This window comes from Anolis sagrei, chromosome 4, assembly GCF_037176765.1.
Source record: "Anolis sagrei isolate rAnoSag1 chromosome 4, rAnoSag1.mat, whole genome shotgun sequence".
In the NCBI taxonomy this organism is placed as follows: domain Eukaryota; kingdom Metazoa; phylum Chordata; class Lepidosauria; order Squamata; family Dactyloidae; genus Anolis; species Anolis sagrei.
In genome coordinates this window covers 78,501,383-78,518,929 of record NC_090024.1, presented here as the reverse complement: position 1 = coordinate 78,518,929, position 17,547 = coordinate 78,501,383, and the positions used below count along the sequence as shown (strand labels likewise).

Sequence of the window (17,547 nt, the reverse complement as noted above, 5' to 3'; positions counted from 1 at the left end):
ATTCTCAACTGAGGGATGGGATAAAGTGAATCAGAAAACCAACTGACATTGAGACAGGACCTGACATAGGAATTAATTATTTTATCTTTTAAAGATAAAAGTACAAAGTAGTTTAGTGAGACACCAGCATTCTTTGGGAGAGAAGGCTAAAGGCTTGGTAAAACTACAACTCCCAGGATTCCGTACCATTGAGCCATGGCAGTTAAAGTGGTGCCTGATGCATTGTGCATTGCTTCTACAGTATAGATCAGTCATGGGCAAACTTCAGCGAGGTGTTTTGGACTTCATCTCCCACCACCGCCCCGGTATCACTTTGATGGGAAGGTAACAACACTTCTATTGATCTGTTCACATGTGCATGTTTTCGAACTGCTAGGTTAGCAGAAGCTGGGGCTAACAGCGGGAGCTCATCCTGTTCCCCGATTCGAACCGCCAACCTTTTGGTCAGCAAGTTCAGCAGCTCTGCAGTTTAACCCACTGTGCCACCAGGGGACCATGATTCAATAGCATATATTAATCCTATAGTGTAGGTGCACCCAAGAACAGTTGAGTGACTAAGTTTGTATGAGGGTGAAATGAGGAGTGTTCCAGACAGTAACTCTCTCAACAGTAGAACTGCTTTAAAGGCTGTGATCCTAAACTGAGCTTGGCAAAGAGATTTTCTGGAGCAAGTCCTGCTGGAGGAGAAGTCTTAAGAGTTGTAGACTGAACGTAACACATAATCTTGGATCTGATCCTGTTGATCTCAGTACCACAGATTTACAAATAAATCATTCAAGGACAGTGCTGTTGTGTGCCAACTTTGGGGACTCAATCACATTGTTTTCTTGGTAAGATTTATTCAAAGAGGGTTTGCTTTTAACCTTCCTTTGAGGCTGAGAGTGTGTGATATGCCCAGCATTACCCACTGGGCTTCCATTTCCTGAACAGGGAGGGGTGTTCAAACCCTGGTCTCAGAATCACAGTCCAAAACCTTAGGGTCTCCATTTAGAAAAGTAATGTAGCCCAAAGGTAGCAACCACTTGATCTTCAGGACATGAGATTCCTTTTATACTAAGGAGGTGATGGGAAATGTTGCTGGCCTGCAATTCGCAGCAGCCATAGAAAGTACAATGGTGGTGGACGATGGGAGTTGTACGGCAACATTTAGAGAACTATATGTTGTCCGTTCCTAGAATATGGGAGTGCACTTCGGACTTTGTTTATATGGCATAACAGTGATCTGACATGAACATACTTATTATGGACCCCTTATTACAATGAAAGCTCATTGATTAGATTATGAAACAAAATTCAAAAGATTTTTTGTTCCTGGTTTGAAAGTGTTATTTCTTGTTTAATTGTGAGGTACCTACTTGGAAAATAGTTGTTATACTCCAGAAACTTCGTTTTTGTGGCTGCCACAAACTATGTTGAATTGATTGAGACTCGATGAGATATTCATTGAAAAACTATAGCAAAATGTGCTGCAGGATGTCTTGAACAAACAAAGTTTTTGCAGTTTAATAAACATCGCAAATGCATTTGGCGGGGATGAGAGACAGGGCCTTCTCGGCTGCGGGGCCCCCGTCTGTGGAACACGCTCCCAAATGAAATACGATCGATTCCATCCCTCCTGGCCTTCAGGAAGAAATCAAAATCATGGTTTTGGGACCAGGCTTTTGGTCAGCAGACATAATTAGCACTTTAGTTGGACATTGACTGGAATGGTGACACAGCTGACGATACTGTTTTACTGTTTCTAATTAATGTTGTATGTACTGTTTTAATGATTGCTTTGTATTTAATTGTGGTTATATTATATTATTGTAATGGCTATGTAGCGGCATTGTACCGTTACTAAATTTAAGCCGTCCTGAGTCCCTCTTCAGGGATAGAGAAGAGGCGGGTAGAAATACCACAAATAAATAAATAAACATTTCCCATGTTTTTATATTAGAACCAATTAGGAAATGGCATTTATAACCCAGGAACAAAAAATGTGTTACATAGTGTTATTCCCTGCATTTGGCGAAGGCCTCTTCTCAGGTTACACATGGTGAAGCGTGAATATGAAAGACACATTGAATTGTGTCTAAAAGTTTGTTAAATTCAGTCTGTTCAAGGTAGAACTCACACTGATTTTAGCTCAGGATTGCTGTTGCTTCTCTTTGACTGCATACTCCATTGACAAGTCCAAACTTTCCCTACTTTGTATATTCAATAGCCCTGAGGTTACATATTAGACTGTCATGGAAATGCAGTGGTAGGTAAAAGTGTATGAGAGTTGACATTTCACTTGTTAAAGTCACAGCAATTCAGAAGGAAGCAAACCAAAGGGAAGATGACTAGGATCCTGTGGAGTGTTGTTGAAGTATTTGGAGGGGGGAACCTCTGAGCAGCTTGTAAAATTATGAGAAGGCTATGTTAAGCCATTCACAATTTCCAGTATTGATTGACTGACACTAAGCATTATATTTTCCTGGCTGCCCAGGCAACAAACTATAATGGGTACATATTTGAATTGTTGCTATAAACAAAAGAAAATGTATATTTCCAGATGCAGAATATCATGTAGGTATGTATATTTGACAACATAAACTGGCAGCAGCTTGCCTTAAGTAACCTTATACATGAAATCAGTAGATAAATTTCAAACAGGGGTTCTTTCACTGGAATATTATGTAGAATTAATTTATCTTGCGTTCAGATATGTATACATGGGACTGCAGTGTTATATTGTGATCTTATGCATGCACATTTAGAAATAAGTATGAATTCTGATCGGCTTGCTTATGGTTGCATTGTTATTTGAATTTATAGCATGCCTTTTGCCTTATAACATTTTCCAAACAAAGGACAATATAAAGCCACAGTTTGTGTTCTGGGTCACTTTGCTAATGTGATCAGTACAGAGCTTTGCATTCACTTATTAATAAAGTAATCATTAAGTTAATAGTTTATAATTTTTTCCTAACAATTTAATTGAAATCACTAGATCCCCTCCTTAATAAAGGTAAGGTAAAGGTTTCCCCTGACATTAAGTCTAGTCATGTCCAACTCTGGAGGGTGGTGCTCATCTCCATTTCTAAGCCGAAGAGCCGGCATGTGGGCAGCATGACTGCACGGAGCACATAGGTACCTTCCTTCAGAAGTAGTACCTATTGATCTACTCACATTTACATGTTATTAACTGCTAGGTTGGCAGAAGCTGTGCCTAACATCAGGCGCTCACCCTGCTCCCCAGATTCGAACCACCAACCTTTTGGTCAGCAAGTTCAGTAGCTCAGTGGTTTATCCTCTGTGCTACCAGGTTAATACTAACTATAAATAAGACTATGGTTCAGAAGCTATTATAGTTTTTTCCCCTGAAGCCAGTGAGATAACTTCTAACATTTTACCCTCAAAATCATAATGTATTGGTTGGAATGCTTTTGCACACACAAAATACTGTACTTTTTCCCACACTAGGGTAATATTTCAAGTTATCTTCCAACTGTTGAAGATGTGTGGAGGTGTGTGGTGTTTTCCCTTAAGAAAGCATTTCTAAAACCCTTTGGAGCTCAGGCAGAAACGTCCAGCTGTATGCAGCTCAATAAATCATGGAAAAAATAATACCTTGTGTTACTTGCATCCAAATTTTCCCACGTCTGCTGTTCATTTTTTTTACAGTTGAGGCTCATCACTGCCACCTAGTGCCATATTTGCCTTGACATAATTTGCTTATTTGCAAGAAATCTAATTAGAAGTGAAAGCCTCCAACCATGTGCTCCAGTGTATTGATCCCAACAAAATTCCTGTGGAGTAAGTGATTTAGGAAGGTGAGCAGGAGGTCCAGTTCTTTAAGCTGCAAAATATGACATAGCAGCACTGCTGTTGATAGACTGACCTACTGCCTGAGTTATCCTCTGTTTTTGTTTGGAGCCTTCCTTTAGTATAAAAATATTATGCGATCATTAATTCAAGTTAGACAAATAGGCAACCAACTTAGTATATAATGTTTATATGGTGGCTTTGTTCTGAATTGTTAAAAATTGTATCAGAAAATTAAAGGCAAAATACTAATATTATGTGAAGATGATATAATGCTCTGAAATAGCAAGAGACAGGCTCGTAGCCAGGATTTTGATTCGGGGGGTGGGGGTGGGTGGGGCTGAGTTTGATTTGGGGGGGGGGATGAGTCTGAGTGAAAGAAGGTCTACCCTAGCAAACCTTTTGTATCATTACCCCAATACCCCCATGCATATGGGATATATTGAGTATGGTGATCAGATCATGATATGAATAAACATAACAGTTTAAATAATGCACCAGTAAGGCCTTCTCGTGGACCACCATGAGAATTTCGGGGGGGGGGGGCTGAAGCCCCTCGAGCCCCCCCCCCCCCCCCCCCAGCTACATGCCTGGCAAGAGATACACCCTCACTAGTTAATTGCCATTCCTAGGCTATATGGGTGAGAATGAAAATATAATCATTTTGAAAAATAGAGCTCCATGAGTCAAAAAGATCCAAATAACTTGATGGCATCATATTCAATCTGATTTTGGAAGTGAAATAGGGCCAGGCTTGGTAGTACTATGGTGGAAGACCACCACCAAATTTCAGATACGGTTGGTTATATTTCAGAGGATAGTAGAGGCAAACAACCTCTGAATATTCATTGCCTATGAAAACCGAATTCATAGGATGCTATAAGCTGACAGGCAACTTGAAAGTATGCAGATGTATCTAATACAGACCCTACAGTAGTCACCAGAGTGTAGGCATTCTTTTGTAAGTCGATACAGTTAGCATGAAAAGCCCAAAACCCCATAGACCAAACAGGGAGCTAAATACAGTGAAATTCAGAAAGGCTTATGCCAGTGCCCGCTTGTGTATGTCAGTGTGCTTTCACCACCTATCCTTTTGTTTCTGACAACAGTTATCACAAATCTAGAAATGTACCTTTAGGTTACACTTTTCCCACTATAGTGTGCTAGCAAATAAATTGTAAGGCTTTATGTACTGTGCAACTTACAGTATTTGGTTGCTGTCAGTATGTATCCCCATTGACTTTCATGAGCATATTTTGTCCCTTCAATTGAACATTAGGCTCTGTTGGTCCATTTATACATTACAAGGTATAGGTATTGTATGTTTTTAGGTCACTAAAACAGAAAAAATAGAGGGGAAGGTGTTATTTAGTGTATGGATCATAAATTCAAACTGGATGAAAGTGACCGCTTGTGGCAATTTGTGAATTAAATGTTAAGTTGTGGTCCAAGCAGGAGGGCATCCCATTCTGAAAGGGTGAGAAGACCACCTTCCCCTTGTTTGAGCCACAACATTCCTGTGCAGTTCTCCCATGTAATTTACCTCTTTCAATCCTCTAATTTCACAAATATTTTGTGGTGAGCAACCATGGGTAACATGCAGTCAAGCAAGGGGCTTCCCCAGCATCATCACATGGGTGAATCACCCTTCCTGCTTAGTCTATCAGTTGTCACTGATTGTGAGGTTCCAGGTCTGTTTGTAAATGTTTTAAACTACAATATCTACTTCTGAATATCAATGCAGTTCACTTTTCTTGATTTTGGTCAGTGTTGAAATGAATCATTTGAATGGCACTCAAAATGACATTTTGGAGGTGAATCTTACCCAGAAATCTCTATTTTTTGATAATTCAGGAAGGAATCAAACCTCAAAAGCAGATCTTGGCATAGTTGCTGGGACAGCTATGTTTTCAGACAGCACACAAAATGTTGAGATATTTGTGTTATTGATATTGTTTCGTGAATAAAGCACTAGATCAAAATTGAGGCCCCATCTACATTGCCATATAATGCAATTTCAGAATGCAGCAATTTCAGAGTGCTGCATTATATGGCAGTGTAGACTCATATACTCCAGTTCAATGCAGTTAAACTGCATTCTAAACCTGCATTATTTGGCAGTACAAATGTGGTGTGCATCAAAGATTTGATACATGTTGAAATTCTTGTATAGACTTATTATAATAAGTTAAGCAGTTGATTTGCTTATTTAAAGACGTGTTATTCCAGCAGACTTGGCAAACACCTAGGCAAGGGTCCTAAATACACTTTCTCAGGAATGAATGTCATTTACATAAATGAGAGTTTAATATAAATGTGTTTAGGGTTGGGGTGCATAGAAAAGCAATAATAATTAAATACCAGAAAAATGACTGGCATTTCACTTTGCCATATCAATGTCAGGTATCAAATTGTTTACCTGCCAGCAAAACAGACCTCATTGGAGGAGTGGGTACCATCTTCTTCCCATATATAGCTCTACATGACCCTCAAATCTCCAATACAAAGAACTGGGGACCGTTCAGAGCACACTTGGTATATAATATGTGGTGTGCCACAGAAAAGTGAGTGGAAGTCCCATTGAACAGACACAGGTCTGCTCCCATGACATTGGTTGTGACTGTTGGTTTGTTTCCTATTAATGGTGAAATTCTATTAATAATTACCTGGGAGTCCTGGTGAACCCAGTGGACCTAAAAACATACAAAATTTGGACTGTATGACAGATAACAAGTCTTTTGTTCTATGCATTATTCAGTGCAAACAAGTTTTAAAATAATCACTTTTTTTTCTTCTACATGCATTTTATATCATTTCATATAATGTCACTTAGTCAAATAATTTCCTATAGAACTTGGTTCAGTGAATGAAAGCTAGAAAATGGAAATGCTTTCACTGGTTGTGAAGTCTGATCTTAGATACATTTGTGTGTGTTTACGTGCCTTCAATTTGCCTCTCAACATATGTGGATATACAATTATTATTGTGTCATTGATCTAGATTTTGTTTAACTAGAAATTAGTGACTTCTGTAAATATTTGCCTATTGTAGAGCAATATTAATCTTTTCACACAGCTGTATAAAACCCCAGATTATCTGCTTTGAACTGGAATATATAGCAATGTGGACTCAGATAACCCAGTTCAAAGCAGATATTGTGGGATTTTCTACCTTGATATCCTGGGTTATATGACTGTGTGGATGGGTCCTTGGAATCACTCCCAGAGCCCTTCCACACAATGATATGCCAAGCCAGATAATCCCACAATAACTGCTTTGAACTGGGTTATCTGAGTCCACACTTCCATATATTTCAGTTCAAAACAGAAAATGTGGGATTTTATTCAGATATGTGGAAGGGCCCCCAGAGAGCTTCATCTTAGGGTGCTTCCACACAGTCCTATATCCCAGAATATCAAGGCAGAAAATCCCACATTATCTGAGTGTGGACTCAGATAACCCAGTTCAAAGCAGATATTGTGGTATTTTCTGCCTTGAAATATATGGCTGTGTGGAAGTGCCCTTAAATTCAGGCACTGACTTTTAAATGGGCATAAGGAGATGTGTCCTTCCTACCTCCCCATCTATGAATTGCCCGTGCATAGCACAGATGCATGGAGCTGAGCAAAAGTTTCCCAATATTACTATTTAGTAACAATCCTGATTAAGAAGGGCCAGTGGTTTAATGTGTTATTAGGCCTCTCCCTCTATGGTTTCTCTCATGAAATAAATGTACGCTATAGATACCCTAAAAATGCTGCCTAATCTTAGAAACTAAGCAGGGTCATCTCTGGTTAGTACTTTGATGGGAGACCACCAACAAATAGTGCTGTAAACTATATTTTAGAGCAGTGGTTTTCAACCTGTGGGTCCCCAGATGTTTTGGCCTTCAACTCCCAGAAATCCTAACAACTGGTAAACTGGCTGGGATTTCTGGGAGTTGAAGGCCAAAACACCTGGCGACCCACAGGTTGAGAACCACTGTTTTAGAGGAAGAAACTGGCAAAACCACCTCTGAGTATTTCTTCCCTAAGAAAACCCTATGAAATGTATGGATTTGCCGTAAGTTAATAGGTGATTTAAAACAGACACACACACACATTATGCTGAATAGGATCAGAGTTAATGTTATCCATGCAGCATTACAGAAGTAATCACATATCTTTACAATCTTAAAATAAGGTAAAATTATCTGTAATCAAGTAAATAAGTTATACATTCATATTGTAAACTATGCTCATATCCCAGACCTTAATCTCATAATCAGTTAAATTACCTCCAGTACTGAATTGCTAACTACAAGATTTAAAGCACGATGGAAAGTAATATCTAAGTCTTATTTATAAGAACAGCTGGATAGAAATTTTGTTTGTTAACTGCAGCAGATCTAGGACATGTTAATACAAATTATGGCATGCTAATTGTAAGGTCCCATGTTTAAAACATGTGTCCAGTCAGAATTATATTTGAATGTCCAACAGAACAATAGCATAGGGTTTTTGCATTATATTCTATGCAACCCATACTATGTATATGTTGTAAGTTGTACTGAATCCAGTGGAATTTGCTGCTGAGCAAGTGTACACTGGACTACCACATCTTCTGCATGTCTACTCAGAAGTCAGTTTTACAGAGTTCAGTGAAATTTACTCTCAGGAAATTGTAATTAAGTTACTTACTTATGAGCCTTGCAGGTCCACACACAGCAATCTGCTATTGCTAAGCAAGAGAGACTGGATTCATTGTATAAGAAAGTTTCAGATTTGAATGATGTTATCTACCCACAGTCACTTTGTAATTCTTGTTGCAACTTTTTAGTCTGAACATTTATTCCACTGTTTGTGATTCAACACAGACATCACTACAACATGATTGTAGCATATTGTGTCCTTCAGCTGATAAGAAATACCAGACACTGGGCATATTTGTGATGTTACAGCTTCAGAAGAGAGCTAGCTGCTAAGGCACTATAATGCCTTGAAGTGGGTTTAAGTACAAAAACACAAATACTTAGTACCTCATTGATCCAAGTATTCATATATGTCACACAAGGCCCCTTTCATGCAGCCCCTATATCCCAAATTATCCCAGAATATCTGGCAATGGAGACTCATATAATCCAGTTTAAAGCAGATAATCTGGGATCGGATCCTGGAATATAGGGCAGTGTAGAAGGGACCAAGAAAACACCCATTCCTTACAAGAATGGGAATAGGAAGCTGAATATCTATCTGGCTGCAAATCATCAGCCCTAATTGCCAAATTATGGCTCTTTCTTTCAAAGTTTGTGTTTCTGTTTTTCTTGATTTTGTTAAGAAGGTTCAAAGTTTGTGTTTCTGTTTTTCTTGATTTTGTTAAGAAGGAATTTGTGTCAAAGCAAGTAGTGTCCTTATGTGAGTTTCTAGATGAAGCACACACTCTCATTCTGAAACGACAGTGCATGTGCTAATAATTATTATCATTGTTATTATTTTGCACTGTTGAGGTCCCTGAAATAAAGGGCACACTTCAAGAGGAAAGCCACTGTTGGAGCTTGAAAGTAGAGTTTACTGTCCCTAAATGTGGCTCCTCAAGAGTTAGAAGAAAGATTACATGTCTGACAGAGAAACCAGTCTGCCCAACATGATCTACTTGACCAAATGTACAGTCAGCTCTCTGCATTCATTGGAGTTAGGGGTACAATACACATATAAAATTAGTCTCTAGGAATATCTAGGTCTTCCAGAAGGACTCTATGGACTACTTTCCTTGGAAGCTGACCATACAAGTGCATTGTGGCACTTAAGACATTCTTAAGGATCTGTCAACCATCCAATATGGCTGAAGAAAGACTGGAGGAAGTTCAATTTAAAGCTGCCATAGGCAAACCTGGGCCCTCCAGGTGTTTTGGCTTCCAACTCCCATGATTCCTAACAGCCTCAGGCCCTCTCCTTTTACCCCTCAGCCACTTAAGCTGCTTGAGGGGGGGAAAGGAAAGGGTCCGAGGCTGCTAGGAATGGTGGGAGTTGGAGTCCAAAACACCTGGAGGGCCCAAGTTTGCCCATGGCTGCTTTAGAATCATGTTGGAGGACCTAGAAATTCTTAGAGAGAATCAAATCTGTGCATAATCAGAGTCAAAACCACAAATAGTTTTGAAACATTGAAGCTCAGCAAAGAAACAAAGTAAGGAGAGTTTCGATAGGGGAAAAAAACTTTCTCATTTCCTCTTTCCAAACAACAAATAGAAAACACTAATTTTGTGAAAAGATGCTTGAGTGGGACAATAGTGAGTGGGAGAAACTGCAAGAACAATAATTGTATTATGTGTTGCCGAAGACTTTCATGGCTGGAATCACTAGGTTGTTTTAAGTTTTTAATTGTAAAACTATAGGTGTGTCTACACAGTACAATGAAATCACTTTGCTACCATTTTAACCATCCTGGCTCACTGCTATGGGATCCTGGGAGTTGTGGTTTTACAAGGTCTTTCACCTCCTCTGCCAGAGTGCTGCTGCCTTGTCAAACGACACCTTTCAGGATTCCGTAACATTGAACCATGGCAGTTCAAGTGGTATCAACATGCATTCAACGTATTGTGAAGACGCACCCTAGGCAAGGACAAGATAATATATTTCCATTGTGCTGGAACTAATGGTGTGGAGAGATTGCTTAGGTAAGGTGCTTAGGGGAAGAAAAAACAAACAAATGCAAGGTCTTGTTGAAGGCTTTCACTGCGTTGCTGTGAGTTTTCTGGGCTGTATGGCCATGTTCCAGAAGCATTCTCTCCTGACATTTTGCCCACATCTATGGCAGGCATCCTCAGAGGTGGCACAATGGGTTAAACCCTTGTGGGCAGGATTGCTGACTGAAAGGTCAGCAGTTCAAATCCAGGGAGTGGGGTGAGCTCCTGTCTATCAGCTCCAGCTTCCCATGCAGGGACAAGAGAGAAGCCTCCCACAGGATGGTAAAACATCCTGGCATCACCTGGGAAACATCCTTGCAAACAGCCAATTCTCTCACACCAGAAGTGACTTGCAGTTTCTCAAATCGCTCCTTACACACACAAAAATTCCTCAGAGGTTGAGGGGTCTGCTGGACACTAGGCAAGTGAACTTTAGATATCTGTGGAATGCCCACAGTGGGAGAAAGATTCTTCTTCAAAGATATATACACCTCACTTACCTAGTTTCTAACAGACTCCTAAACATCTGAGGATGCCTGCCATAGGTGTAGGCAAAACATCAGGAGAGAATGCTTCTAGGACATGGCCATTCACAGCCCAGAAAACTCACAACCCAAGAGTAAAGTCATTGATTAATGTTGCCAGTAACACTGAAATGTCTTCAGCTGACTCTTCCCTGCCAGGCTTTCTATTCAGGCACTTTTGAAGAGAGCAGTTTTTAAGGAGCCATGGGGTGCTGTTTAGTGATTTAAGCATTTTCATAGTATTGATGGCTTTAACAGTTTATTTTTAACTAGCTGTTCCCTGCCATGCGTTGCTGTGGCCCAGTCTGTGAATATGTGTTTTGTGTGTGTGTGTATGTATGTATGTTTGTGTACTTAGTTACTTACTTGGGTGATCCCTTCTTGTCCGAGTAAGATTGTCCTCCAAGTTTGGTGTTTGTGTATATGTGTATGCATGTGCATTTGTGTATATATGTGGTTTTGAGCATGCATTGTAATGCTTTTTTTGTTTTTTGGCTTTTTAAGTCTCTTCTGCTGTGTTTTTCAGTAGAGGGATGGTCACTTGTTGGCCTGATAGGTGTATTGTGTCCGAATCTGGTCTCAATTCATCCAGTGATTTTTGAGTTATGTTGATCCCACAAACAAACATTACATTTTTATTTATATTGATAGCCCTATGTTCAATTCTATTTTAGAGTTTATATGTTGCAAGTTTGAGCGTGGTTAGCTGCTTGGAGTGTCTTTGGAGAGAGGAAAATGGGATGATGATAACAACAACAACAACAACAACAACAACAATAATAATAATGTGTGAAGACCACGTGGTATTATGATTTTTTTCCCTCCTTTCTCGGTGACTTTTCCTTCCCTACGGAAGTGGAGCAAGTCCCCATCCCCCGCTTTCCCCTTCCCCTCACATAACGGAAAGCACTCATCTCTCTCTCTCTCTCCTCTCCTCTCCCCGCCCGTTGTGTAGTATAGTCTCACCCCGCCGCCGCCTCCTCCTCACTCGCGCGTGGACACACCCACCTACCCATCCAGCCGCACGCGCTCCCTCTCCCTCTCTCTCTCTCACACACACACACAAGGGAGGAGGGAGGAAGAGTGAGAGAGAGAAAGTGGGCGGGGACATGCAAATACAGGCGGGACGAGGCCCTCTCCGCCGCTGCCCCCCCTCCCCTCTCCTCCCCTCCCTCCCTATTCCCGGCTCCTTTGGAGAAAGTTTGTGTAAATTGGAATGAGGTCAGATTTGGAGCTTCTCATTGCACGCGGTGATTATTATGGCCTCGGGTTCCAAGCCAATGGGGGCCCGGGGGGCGGGGCTTGGCACGGCGGAGCGTTGGATACAGCCTCTGATTGGCCCGCGGAATGTCGGTGGCAGGATAAAGAAGCGCGGGGCCGGACGGGGCCCTCGCTCGAAGCTGCGGCGCGAGAGGCGCGGAAGGGGGCGTGTTGCGGCGCGCGCTCTCGTCCTCTCTATCTCCCTCTCTCAAGCGCCAGGGGGAGGGAGGGAAAGCAGGGCTAAGCAAAGGGGCGAGAGAGCAAGCGAGCGAGCCCCCCGCTTCGTACATGTCTCTTGCCTCTCTCTCTGGGGCTGCACATCCTCGGAAGGAAGGCGAGACGAGACGGAGCTGCCCCTTCCTTGCCCCCGACCCCGCGCTCCCTCCGCGCTCATGTTCCCGGGCTGAAATGGCCGGAAGGGTGCTCTCCCCCCCGTGCAAAACCACGCCGCCGCTGCCGCCGCTCCTGCTGCTTGCCGCCGAGTCACAAACTCCTCCTGAACACTTCTTGCCACGAGTCTGGGACTGAGGAGGACACTTTTTGTGATAGTTGGAGTGACATTTTATTTTGCGGGAGGTGGGTATCCTCTCTCTCTCTATCGATATCTTTGAACTAGAGACTTGAGGAGAGAGTAACGGAGGGAGAGAAAGAAAGACTGTGTGTGTGTATCTATATATATAATACCCATCTCGCTGCTTGACCGAGTGGGCGTGAACTGAGCGTTTTTTCCAGGGAAAGAGAAGACAACTTGGCTTGGTTGGACGGGAAGAGCAGAAGAGTGCAAAATACACACACATACACACAGAGAGGGGGGACTTGGAGCGGAGTAGTTTCCCTTTCGGGGCGTTTGCCTCCCCAAAGTTGCCCAGAGCGGCGGAGAGGGGAGAAGCGTGGGGAGCGGCGGGGCTGGGGCCCTAGGGCCGGGCTCGCCCCCCGCCTCCGCCGCCGCGATGGTGCAGCAGACGGGCAACGCGGAGCCCAACGCGGAGGCGCTGCAGCTGCTGGCGCCCGGGGAGAGCGCCGCCTCGGAGTCGGGGCTGGAGCTGCTGGGCCCGGCCTCCTCCCCCACGCCGGCCTCCTCGGCCTCGACGGGCGGCAAGGCGGACGACCCGAGCTGGTGCAAGACGCCCAGCGGGCACATCAAGCGCCCCATGAACGCTTTCATGGTGTGGTCGCAGATCGAGCGGCGCAAGATCATGGAGCAGTCGCCGGACATGCACAACGCGGAGATCTCCAAGCGGCTGGGCAAGCGCTGGAAGCTGCTCAAGGACGGCGACAAGATCCCCTTCATCCGCGAGGCCGAGCGCCTCCGCCTCAAGCACATGGCCGACTACCCGGACTACAAGTACCGGCCCCGGAAGAAGGTCAAGGCCGGGGGAAGTGGCGCGGGCAAGCCTGGCGAGAAGGGCCCTCCGGGAGCGGCGCCCGGGCCCAACAGCTCCTCCTCGCCCTCCTCCTCCTCCTCCAAAGCTGGGCTGAAGAAGAGCGCCAGGCCGCAGCCCAAGCTCAAAGCCTCGGAGGCGCTGCCTCCCTCCTCCTCGGAGAGCGGCGGGAAGAAGGCCAGCAGCAAGCGCCCCCCTTTGGCGGCCCACGCCTCCCCGGTGCCCTCCAGCCCCACGCTGGGCGCCGACACCAGCGACCCGCTGAGCCTCTACGAGGAGGGCGTGGGCGTGGGGCTGCTGGCGGGGCCGGGCTCCCCTCGGGGCGGCTGCTCCCCGCCGGACCACCGCAGCTACGCCAGCCTGAGGGCCCCCTCGCCGGCGCCCTCCTCCTCGCTCTCTTCCTCGGGCTCCTCTTCCTCCTCCGCCTCCTCCTCCTCCTCTTCTTCCTCGGACGACGACGAGCTGGAGGACGACCTGCTGGACCTGCACCCGAGCCCGGGCTTCGAGGACATGGCCCTGGGCGGCCTGGGCGCCTCGGCCGTCCTCGACCGGGACCTGGATTTGAACTTGGAGCCCGGCTCCGGCTCGCACTTCGAGTTCCCGGACTATTGCACGCCGGAGGTCAGCGAGATGATCTCCGGGGACTGGCTCGAGTCCAGCATTTCCAACCTGGTCTTCACGTATTGAGGGAATGAGGCGAAGAAGAAGAAGAAATTGGGGGGAAGCAGAGACAGGCAACCCTTCCCCCACGCCCTCCTTTTGACAGACTGGGGAGCCACTGGCGTCGCGGTCGCGCGTGTCCAAGTGAGTGTCCGTATGTGTGTGAGTGTGTGTTTTCCCCACATCTTTCGTGACAAACGGACTCGGGGAATGTGTGTCTTTTTTTGAACGACGAAAGAGATCAACCTTCTTTTTTTAAAGGGGGGCTCTTTTCCCCCTCTGCCCAGATGAAACAGATCCCCACCGAGGCCTCCCACGCTCTTCTTTTTCCCCTCATCCTTTCCCACAGCCGAAGAATGACTTCCACGTTTCCAGAGACTCAAGTGGCTTCAAAGAAGCATTGCAACTACAGATCTTTTTTGTGTGGGGGAGGGGAGGGGGGTGTTTGAAAATCACGCACATCTCTGAGAAAAGGTTTGTTTGGGGCGGGGAATAGATTGTGCTTCTGTACATTTACATGTCTCTTTTGGGGTCCGGGTGGGAGTTTTGTGGGGTTGGGGGTGGGGGGAGGAATTGGTTAAATCTGTTTCAAACCAATCTGAAAGACTTGCATTGGGAGGGAGGGAGTCCTGATTCGCTTTTCTGGGGGAGGGAGTCTTGTATCTTGAGGCGAGTTCAGAGAGAGAGAGAGGCCCTGGGACTGACATTCCTTCCTGGGATGTGATAGTGAAGAGGAAGCTGGGAAAATTGAACTGGAAGCTCAGCTAAAATGATAATAAAGGATTTGCACGCATCAAGGTGAAGCTGGCAGCTGTTTTCTGAAGTCCACCAGATATTCTAGACTGAGAAATCAGTATGTGTGGAACTTCAAACACAGTAGACCATGCCAAGGCTGTATACTATATACTAGAGCATACCAAGTGTCTGTCTGGATTGTGGTACAAGGGGAAGTAGAAGGCGAAGGCTCTTCCTTTGCGACAAAAAAAAAATGTGTTTTTCTTACTCCGAATCGTGATGGTGTTGGATTATTTCACTGGTGGGGTTTTTAATATAGCATGTTCTACTCTTCTATCTTTCTGTTAAGACTGTTGAACAGTTGTTTTTTTTAAAATAAAAATAAAAATAGTGTTAGAATAATATAAGAAGCAGATAGATGGCGCTATGTTTGATTCCTACAAAGATTATCACCAGCTTTTTTCCTCCTTCTTAACTCTTTAAAGGATTCAAACGCAACTCAAATCTGTGCTGGAGTTTGTTTGTTTTTTTAAAAAAAGAAGAAATATTCAGGACCAAATTTTTCCTCAGTGTCTGTGTGATTGTGTGTGCGTGCGTGTCCCTCTATAGTTGTCAATGAAGATGCTTTACTTTTCACACCATGATCCATCCTTTGAAATGTTTTTTTTTCCTTGTCCCCTTGTAAATGAAATCGGATGCCATTTTATAAGTGAAGTATTTATACTGGCCAAACGTTATTTTTACTTGTATTACTTTGTCCTTTTTGTTTTTTTGTTTTGTTTGGGTAGTTCTGTTGTTGTTTCCCCGCACCATTTTTATGTCACCTTCCCCTGAAGGGCTAGAGTTTTAACTTTTAATTTTTTATATTTAAATGTAGACTTTTGACACTTTTAAAAACCAGAGAAGAAGAGAGATGAAAACGTTTGATTATTTTCTCAGTGTATTTTTGTAAAAAATATATAAAGGGGTGTATAAAATCGCTGTTTTGGATTTCCTGATTTTAGACAGGGCTGCTGGTTAATCTCTCTCAGACACAAAATCAGCCCCCTACTTTCATCATGTTTACACTCCCAATCTGCAGGCTTCTTAAAGAGACAGCATCCCTTGTATTCGCTCTGTTGAGGAGCTGAGACAGAGAGAGAGGGATTAAACTCATTCACTGTAGGGCTAATTTCTAACCCCCCTCTCAAAGTAAATAGTATATTGTACAGTAACAACTGGAGTATTTTCGAAAGAAGAAAAAATAAAAGGGATCCTGTAGCTTTAACTTGTAAACCACATCTTTTGCACTTTTTTAAATAAACAAAAACAAAAAAAACCTTTGCCGTTGAAATCACTGGATCTATCTAAATGCCGATTTGAGTTCGCGACACTATGTATTGCATTTTTTCATTCTTGTATTTGACTATTTAATCCTTTCTACTTGTCGCTAAATATAATTGTTTTAGTCTCTTATGGCATGATGATAGCATATGTATTCAGGTTTATAGCTGTTGTGTTTAAGATGAGAAAAAAAGAGTGAAAACATCTTTGTACATTTAAGTCTGTATTATAATAAGCAAAAAAAAAGATTGTGTGTTTATGTATGTTAATATAACATGACAGGCGCTAGGACATCTGCCTAACGAAGAAGAAGAGGTTCCGTTAAGGGTTTTTCTGTTCTGTTCTGTTCTTGGTCACCCATCCTGTGCAATATGTGGAATATCTTTGTTTAACAATCTGCCCATAACATGATAGGGTGGGGGGGGAAGCTGGCTGATCACGCCAAGTTCACTGCCTGTCAGATTGTCAATATACTTTCTGTAAATAACCTCTTTCCCTCCCTCCCCCCAAGGAAATAAAATCAGCTGGAACTGAGCCCTAAAACTCTGCTGTTCTTGTTGTCATTGTTCCAGGTTGTCCCTTTTTGGGTCTCATTCTCTATTCCTGGTTGCTGCCAGTGGAAACATCTTTTGTGGTAATGCTTCTGACATGCAGAACTGTTAAAGCAGAAGCTCATCCTATTTCCCTGTCTCCCTCCCCTCCCACCAAAGCCCCTTTGTGCCTCTTTGAATGCCTGCTGCTGGCTGCATGCTATCTAGGAATTTGTGTGCATTAAGCGAATGCTAATAGCATTTTCACTGGAGGAATAAAAGGAGGGAGAGGGGAGGCAAGATGAGCTTAGCTACATTTAGTCAGAGGGAAAACCTTTGGTGCAGCACAACTACAAGGAATGTGATTTTAAACGGTCCTGCTGACCTAAACCATTTGTCCTCAATGTAAAAATCATGCCTGGCCCTTTCAGTGGTCTTCTGCTCTGGATTCTGCTTTGCATTGTAGGGCGTTCATCCATGCTGAATATGGATAAGGCACATGGTTTAAACATGCTTTTGTGATTCCCAGGCTTTTCCAACTGGAAAACACTTAAAAACATCCATACGCCAGAGCCCAGACATCTTAGGGTTCCTCCTTTGACAGTGTAGAAAGTGCCTTTTAAATGCTCTTAGTCTGGTGTGTTGCCAACATATTACCAACTCAATCATTTTCTCTCCTC

The 17,547-nt window shown here is 43.5% G+C and overlaps 1 protein-coding gene across 1 annotated transcript; it reads left to right on the top strand.

The window, feature by feature from the left end:
• The first annotated feature begins 12,346 nt into the window (after window positions 1–12,346).
• SOX4 (SRY-box transcription factor 4) lies at window positions 12,347–16,880 on the top strand. Its single transcript, XM_060774898.2, has one exon. The coding sequence runs from the start codon at window positions 13,188–13,190 to the stop codon at window positions 14,304–14,306; it is 1,119 nt and encodes a 372-aa protein (XP_060630881.2). The 5' UTR covers window positions 12,347–13,187; the 3' UTR covers window positions 14,307–16,880.
• Window positions 16,881–17,547: the final 667 nt, after the last annotated feature.

Coding starts and splice junctions, on each gene's coding strand:
- SOX4 (XM_060774898.2), top strand. CDS start 13,188: ATGGTGCAGCAGACGGGCAACGCGGAGCCCAACGCGGAGGCGCTGCAG.